This window comes from Morone saxatilis, unplaced genomic scaffold (genome assembly GCF_004916995.1).
Source record: "Morone saxatilis isolate NCDOM2014 unplaced genomic scaffold, NCSU_SB_2.0 Contig3, whole genome shotgun sequence".
In the NCBI taxonomy this organism is placed as follows: domain Eukaryota; kingdom Metazoa; phylum Chordata; class Actinopteri; family Moronidae; genus Morone; species Morone saxatilis.
Genome location: NW_023339873.1, coordinates 15119388 through 15128098, shown reverse-complemented (window position 1 = coordinate 15128098; position 8711 = coordinate 15119388). Strand labels below are relative to the sequence as shown.

Sequence of the window (8711 nt, the reverse complement as noted above, 5' to 3'; positions counted from 1 at the left end):
CTCATAGTGCCTTTCCATGAAGCTTAAACATGATTTGACCTACTTCCTAATGCCAAAATTGTAATGTCTTATACCTCTAATCTTTACTCCTTCACAATGCTTATCACTTATGTCAGTTAAAGGGATGAAAAACTGCTCAGTGTATTGATAAATGGGAGATGACACTGACTTGGCTGAAACTTTCGTTCATTCGTACAGGAACAAATGACACAGCAGTCAAAAGTACAGCACGCTCCATGTTAAATATTGATGAGTGAAGTTTGTGGCTGCGGGGGGGAACAAGTGCATACAGGGCCTGTAACCCATATTAATCTTTCACAACAACACTGAGACCAGACATCAAGATCTATTATTATCTCTTTGACCTCTCTGGCCTCTGTGATTCTCAGCGCGTTTGGTTGCTCTGACTGATACAACCCACAGATTCAGTTAGAGATCAATGCAAAATGTTTATTGTACATCCAAGGCTTTCATCAGTAGAGTACAGACTGTGTCACACTGAAAACATAATTTATTGATTCTATACAGCTTATTATTCAGACAATGCAGTATCCCTAAGAAACCATGTTGCACATTGATGTATTATGTGTACTAAAGGATGAAGACAGTATAACCATAACCATAAATATGTGGCTCTCAGACATATGTTACGTGACATGAGTTATTATCAGAATACAAAAGTATTATATGATTTAAGATTATATGAATGTAGATGACGTGCACACTGTATTTATATTAAGTTCAAACATGAAAGTTCAATAAGCTCAAAGAGAAATGAGTGTCAGAGTGAGTGATTGTTCAGAGGTTTCAGTTGAGACCACACAGCTGGCTCATAATTTCTCCCCATCAGCGAAAAAACAAAATGCTTAAAGTAAAGTTTATTCATCACCACCCGTTTATATTGCAATTAAGGGGGACTCCGCTAAATACCTCCATATAAATAACAATACATACTTACGGTTTATTATGAATTGTGGTTTTGGGCAAACACATCAAAGCTTTCATTACAGTTTTTTATTTCTTACATGTTGTGGCAGAGGCAGTGCAGATATATTTAGGTTTTCTCAGTCAGTTGAGTCAGTTTTTTCTCAGAGTTGAGGAGTAGAATTTCTGTTTCAGAGTTCAAATATTACTCATGCTTTCTAATGTCATTTACAAAGTGGCTACTTTTAATACATAAACTAGAAGATTTTGTAACTGAATGAAATAACAGCAACAATTTTAAATGTCAGCAGACGTAAGAAGGCTTGTCATTCGTATTTATTTGGGTTAAAGCTTATTACATGTTATTGCTCTGTGATACAAGACATATATATTTATTTTAGAACACATACCTTATATTGCATTGCTGTTCTTTAATTGGAGAACTCACTGTCAAACATTTTTTATTGGCTTATAAGTAATTCTCCCCTGAGTTTGGCAGCGATCTTGTAATCTAAAGGCTTCAGTGTTAAACCATAGGAGCAGTTTAAAGACAGGTCCTCATTGGCACATTTCTCAAAGCTACACTGGTGGAGTAGAATTGCAAAGAACAAAAATATCTCAACTTTGGCAATCTGGTCCCCAATACATCTTCTCTTCCCCGCTGAGAAGATCATAACATTGTTGGTGAGATCCTTGTCTAGGGAGCCGTTTTCATCCAGGAAGCGTGAGGGGTCAAAGATATGTGGATCCTTCCACATCAGGGGGTCATGATTGATGGACCACTGATTGATGAAGACCACCATGTCTTTGGGAATGTGAAGACCTTCGATAGTGACATCTGAGGTTGTCGAGTGGGGAATGGTGACGGGGACAAAGCTTGTAAAGCGCATGGTCTCGTAGATGAAGGCGTCCAGGTAAGCCAGGCTGCTTCTGTCCTCGACAGATGGCAGCCTGTTTCGCCCCACCACCTTGTCAATGAGCTCATGGAGTTTGGTTTGTATTTCAGGGTGTTTTGCCAGCAGAAGGAGAATCCAGTGGAGAGCAGTGGAGACGGTATCCAGACCTGCACCAATCAGATCTGACACAGTCCCCTCTGTGTGGCCTTTGGTGAGTCCGTTGTCACTGTCAGCCTTGTCAATGACACCAATAATGGCATCACTCATATCCCTCATTACTTCTTGATCAAATGTCTCTCTGTGCTCTTCCACCTTGTGCTGGACAAACCCAAAGAACTCTTGGTTCAGGACTTTAAAGTTCTTGAACATCCTTCGGACTGGATTAGGGAAAGACTGAAGCCATGGCATCACATCTACCAAGCTGCCAGCCCCTACTGTCTGTCCAAACATATCTACCTTTTGTAACAAGGCTCTAAACTCAACATCATCATGTCCATAACGTTTTCCAAAGCATAAGGCACAAATCACATTAGCTGCAGCTACTGTCAGCTCGTGAGCGGGGTTGAAATGCTGGCCCTGAGCACTGAGTTTAAGGAAAATCTCAACTAGCTCTGTGGCTTCAGCCACAATTTGCTGCTCAAAGGCTTTTTTGGTCTGGCTGTTGGCAGATGAGAATGCTCTGATCGTTGATTGAGCAATTTTCCTGTGCATCTTCCACTGTTTGCTGTAACTGCTGAAAGTCATGCTTTTCCCCCCTGAGACAGTCTGGAAAGAGACAAAGTTTGGTCTGCCTGCAAACTCTGTGCTGTGCTGTATGAGAGCCTGACGTATAGCCCTGTCTCCATTCAGAACCACAATATCACTGCAGCCTAGTCGTATCTGGTACACGTTGCCGTACTTTTTGGCTAGCTTGGCAAAGGTGATGTGAGGCATCTGGCCCAGCTGCATGGCGTTGCCCACCACAGGCCAGGCGAAGGGTCCCGGCAGTCTTCTCTTGAGCCGGAGGTTCCTGACCCACAGACAGGCTTCCAGACAGAAGAGAAAAACGAAGGAGGCAACCAGAGCGGGCTGGACCTGTCCACTCCATTCCCTGATGATGCTGCTGCCCTTCATACCAAACTCTCCGTCCATTTGAGCCATTGTGTTATCCTGTAATTTGTTTATCATCCACTGTGTCCAATAAAAAGGCAGTTTTCACAAAAAACGGGAAACCGTTTTAAGTGGTCCCTCTTTGCACAGGATTAAATACATTTAAATTATTTGTCTTCTCATCCTCTATCATAATCAGACTGACAAAATAGCCATTCCAAAAAGAAGGACTTCAAGCAGCACTCACATGCTGTCTTACCCTTCCTCTACAGAAGCTAGTGAGAAGGGCTCGATCAGGTTCAAGCCTTAACACTTCGCTTATATGTATCTCTATGGTGGGAGGGGTCAGCGACTCAGGTTTTTTATTATCTCTCCCCTCCCATTTTGACCACAGCCTGCAGACCTTAGTCCTATTCCCACTCAGGCCTCCTGCCAGAAGCGTCTCTTGCAGGATGACGGAAAAGGAGAGCAGCTACTTAATAGGCCCTGATGCCAAAAACTACAGATTTACAGTTTTATAGCCAAAGAACATAACAGATTCATGACCATTTTTAAAAGATAAACAACTCGACATACCATATGTGGCCTGAAGGGTTCAGAAAATATCATATATTAATATATATATTTATAAATTTGAAAAATGATGGTAGCATGATTTGGTAGCATGTGATAGTCGGGCTGCGTGGTAGCATATAGTGAAAGTAATGGACAATAAGCTGGAGCTGATTGTTTTTTCCACCGGGGTAGGTGACTTTGCTGTTTCCTATGGACTTTCCGTGGCCATTTTAAACATGACTTGGTTTCTGTTATTTACAGCCAAGCTGTTAATTATAACCATACAGGGAAAAAGGCTCTGGGATATCACCATGAAAGCTGTGGGTTTCAGATACAAACACTGAACAGATACAAACAGCAGGATTTATTATGTTCTATAAAAAAATATATACAATGTTATTGTTGGAATAATAACCCTTTAAACAAAGGTCACTGAGATAATGTAGCTGTTAGGGTTGTGGCTACATCTAAATAGTTTTAAAGAGAATTCAGATGAGAGAAGTTTAGCTATAAATCTGCTTGTGTGGGTGCTTGTGTAACAAAAGGAAGAACTTAAAAAAACATCAGCTTGGGTTTAAGTGATATTCAGCCACAAGAAAAATATTCCAGAGGTTTCTATTTTTGTAACAATGAGTAATGACAGACACCTAAACAATGGTGGTGCTTAATATCACATACACTAGCTAAAAAGAACTTTGAGACTGAGAAAGAAGTTTATAGATAGAGATATACACCAGGCTTAGTGGTTTAAAGGAATATTGTGAGATTTTAGTTTCCTCTAAATTGACAATTACACTGGACACATAGACCATTGACATTTCACTTTATTAATTTCAGATATAGCTTATTTTTCAACTTTTCCATTATATAAAGTCAACACATTCATAACAAGATATCTGCTATGATGAATGCTTAAACCTCCAAGGCTGCCTGACTTTAATTTGTTGCCTTGACACAGGCAGAGGAACACATCCCTCGTGTATTGTAACATCAATTCCTGAATGCAGAGGCTTAAAGAGAGTGCAGTGACATCTATGTAGCTTTGACAAAGTTACTTTGTAAACAAACATGTTTTTGAGAATGCCTCTTGAGTGACAGAAATTTGCTGCACATGTGTTTTTGTTGTAGTGATGAGACTTGTGTGTTTGACATTGGATAGCTGCAGTGCTTGTACAGTAAAACTGAACCCTGGGTGCATAACGTTTGTGACGTCTTCATGGTTCATGGCAATGTCTCTTCTTCATCCTTAAGACTGTGATGGTTGTCCCTTGATGAAAGAATTCCTCCTTCACGAACATGCCAGCTTTTTCTTTTTACACTTTGATCAGCATTATTTGTTTAATGTGTTCATATGCTTTGAGTACAGTAGATAGTGAATTACATAACATTTCATTACATTTGTCATACCTGAAATATGAAATTATAAAAAAATATTTTATAACTGCTTTACGTGGCAAAGGTTAAATATATTCTTACATATCACAATTGAGAACAATGAGTCATCAAGTGGCTTTATAACATTCACAAGAATTTCATACACAGTTATATTAGTTTAAATTGACATTTAAAGTAAGTAGCTAAATCCCACACACACATCATACATGTACATGCTCAAATGTGGATTTATGTACAAAATCTAATCAAGTATAGAGTATTTTGAGAAGCAGAAATTTAATACTTTTGCCCTGATCCTAACAGTCCACAATCTTGAATTCTACCTGCAGTTACCATTATATATTTTAAATCAGCTCCAACAATACTTCAAATACAGTCCATGTGAAGATATCCATTAAATATCATTTTTAAATATGAAAATCTGGCAACAGTAGGATTTAGTGCAGGTATTGTATGTTGATACTCACTGTTAAATGTCATTGGTGGGAAAGTGTTTGCTGGCCTTGGGCCACAGTACTGGGACATGCTGTTCATGCTGGGGAAACTAAGCTAAGCAGCTTTCCCCTGAGCTTAGCACAGATACAGAATCGGAGAGGTTTCAGCGTGAGCCCGTAGGAGCAATCAAGAGTGAGGGACTCAGAGGGGTCACTCTCAAAGCTACACTGGTGCAGCAAGGTGGCTGTGAATAAAAACACCTCCACCTTGGCAATCTGGTCACCGATGCAGCGTCTTTTACCCAGTGAGAAAATCATTACGCCGTTGGTTATGTCCTTATCGAGGGCCCCGTTTTCATCAAGGAAGCGTGAGGGGTCAAAGATATGTGGATCCTTCCACTTCAGAGGGTCATGGTTGACAGACCACTGATTGATGAAGACCACTGTGTCTTTGGGAATGTGGAGACCTTCAATAGTAACGTCTGAGGTTGTGGAGTGTGGGATGGTGACGGGTACAAAGCTGGTGAAGCGCATGGTCTCGTAGATGAAGGCATCCAGGTATGCCAGGCTGCATCTGTCCTCAACTGATGGCAGTCTGTCTTGGCCTACTACTTTGTCTATGAGCTCATGAAGTTTGGCTTGCATGTCTGGGTGTTTGACCAGAAGCAAGATGATCCACTGCATGACAGTTGACACGGTGTCCTGACCTGCTCCAATCAGATCTGTGACTGTTGCTTCGACAAACTCTTTGGTCAGTCCGCTGTCCTTCCCGTGTTCGATCACATTGATGATGGCGTCGCTCATGTCCCGGGTCACATCAGGGTTGAAAGACTCTCTGTGCTGCACCACTTTATCTTTCACAAAGGCAAAAAACTCCTCATTGAGATTTTTGAAGTTTTCATAGACACTGCGGACTGGGTTAGGGAAGGACTGAAGCCAGGGCATGACATCTACCAAGCTACCTGCCCCTACTGTCTCTCCAAACTTGTTCACCTTTTTTAACAGGGTCCTGAACTCCAGGTCCTCATGTCCATATCGCCTCCCAAAGCAGAGAGCACACACAATATTAGCAGCAGCTACTGTAAATTCATGAGCAGGGTCAAAGTACCGCCCATCAGTGCTGTGGCGCAAAAATGCCTGCACCAGTTCCATGGCCTCGGCTGTAATATGTTGCTCAAAGGCTTGTTTGGTCTGACTGTTCGCAGAGGAAAAGGCTCTGAGGGTGGACTGGGCTATTTTCCTGTGCGCTTTCCACTGTTTGCCGTAATTAGTAAATGTCATACTTCTGCCTCCAGAGATCATCTGGAAAGAGACAAAGTTTTTTTGCGGGTCTGCCTGCAAACTCCTGTGCTGTGCTGTATGAGAGCCTGACGGTATAGCCCTGTCTTCCATTCAGAACCACAATATCACTGCAGCCTAGTCGTATCTGGTACACGTTGCCGTACTTTTTGGCTAGCTTGGCAAAGGTGATGTGGGCATCTGGCCCAGCTGCATGCGGTTGCCCACCACAGCCAGGCGGAAGGGTCCCGGCAGTCTTCTCTTGAGCCGGAGGTTCCTGACCCACAGACAGGCTTCCAGGACAGAAGAGAAAACGAAGGAGGCAACCAGAGCGGGCTGGACCTGTCCACTCCATTCCCTGTATGAGTTGCTGCCCTTCACACCAAACTCAGTGTCCAGTGCCATTGTGACAAATTTTCTACACAAAAAACAAAAAACACAAAAAGAAATCTTCACTTTTTAACAAAGTCTGTTTAGTTGTTGTATTTTTGGAAGGAAAAAAAAAATCAATAAGGTTCTTGTATATCCATATCACATGATAAAAACATTCAAGATATGTCAATTAAATGCCTGTGAGGTCATAATGATAAAAACCTTAAATAACTGACAGAAGCAGTGCGTTATGGTGAAGTTTTTGGTCTTTAGTCGGTCTTTTCATCCAGATTTAAGGCTTATGTGCCTGCTTTTTGCTTCACTCCAGCGTCTTATATGTTTTGCAGTTGGTGGGCAGGGCTCGGGGTAACTTTCATACTCCTCCCATTGTGGTAGCCCTGCAGACCCCACTACATTATCTCCCTGTTGTCGGTCGCTGTCGGAGGCGCGCGCCTGTGAGCGTCGGGGACACCGTGAGCGTGCAGCGTGAACGAAGCGCCCACTGCAGAGCAACTGGTGACCGATTCAGTAGGGAAACGTGTCGAGACAATTTGCTTTACTAATTGAAGGACTGGCAGAGTTTTGCACATTTCAAAGTGTATCTTTCTAACATGATTTATTCTCTGGCTGCAGAAGACCCGGCGGGCGCACTTTGACTAGAAAACAAAAAAGTGTTTGCATACGGTTTGTCCAACTCTAGACTGACTTTATGCTTTAATTACATTTGTGCAAAAATCTATTTAAGCGTGAACGTGACATTATTTATTTATTCAGCTGATTAGAGTGTATTTTAATATGCTTAAAAGTTGTTTCTGCATGCTTCAGTAGGGTACCAGTTAAATGCATCCTCTGCTTGGAAAGTTGGAGTTGGAGCAGATCAGTGTGCAGCAACGTGTGTTTAATGACATGCTGGAATATATGTTTGGTCTATAACGATTAATTCAGTGATTTCAAACGCCTGTGTTGTCATTCCCTATAATTCAAAGTCCAAAAGTCCTGCAGTTTGATTGTAGCAAAGGTTCATTTTGTTTGTTTGTTAGAAAAAATGTAGTAGTGTAGTGAAAGTATCAGTGAAAGTTGCGCACCCGACTCAAAAAAGTCCGAGCCGACCGCATTTTATACAGCACTTAAAGTTTTATTTGATTTAAACAGCTATAACATCATAAAAAAAATCTGTCATTCATTTTAAAGTTGTAGAATTAACACGGAAGATACTAAACTGTTTTAAAGACAGACAAATCACACATCAGATAGGCTTTAATAGCAGATTGTAAAATATCACATTTGTAAATATCAAGATGAGCTAAATGATTCTGATAGAAATATTAAACTCATATATTTGAGCTTCCCTTCTTTCTTTCTTTCTTTCTTTCTTTCTTTCTTTCTTTCTTTCTTTCTTTCTTTCAGACTTATTTTTCATCTGAGCGTCTGACAGTGGCAGAAAATCTCACAGAACAAACTAGCACAATAAACTCAGTGTGGACAAGCTATGAAATATTGATACTTGAACACTGGTGGTGAACACATAAACTGCAGTTTTGCATGACACTCTAGGTTACATCATACCACAACAAACTTCAGGTGGCCCCCCTTAACAGCGGTCCTCCTTTTAAATTACAGTCCCCCACAAATATGGGGGCAGTTCAGGAAGAAACTTGCCTTAGGTAATAAATCACATGCTCTGTGTTTTTATGGTTACGCAATCATGTTAGACATAAGGCAGATATTCTTGCTCTTAAATGTTCCGTCAGATAGATAGATAGATAGA

General features: G+C 41.1%; 1 protein-coding gene and 1 pseudogene across 1 annotated transcript; both read right to left on the bottom strand.

Moving 5' to 3' along the window:
* Positions 1-424: 424 nt before the first annotated feature.
* On the bottom strand, positions 425-3201 carry LOC118337158 (cytochrome P450 1B1-like). The gene has a single exon (XM_035674059.1). It carries the CDS (start codon positions 2985-2987, stop codon positions 1386-1388), a length of 1602 nt encoding a protein of 533 aa, XP_035529952.1. The 5' UTR covers positions 2988-3201; the 3' UTR covers positions 425-1385.
* A 1069-nt stretch (positions 3202-4270) lies between these two features.
* On the bottom strand, positions 4271-7227 carry LOC118337567 (annotated as a pseudogene).
* Positions 7228-8711: the final 1484 nt, after the last annotated feature.

Coding starts and splice junctions, on each gene's coding strand:
- LOC118337158 (XM_035674059.1), bottom strand. CDS start 2,987: ATGATAAACAAATTACAGGATAACACAATGGCTCAAATGGACGGAGAG.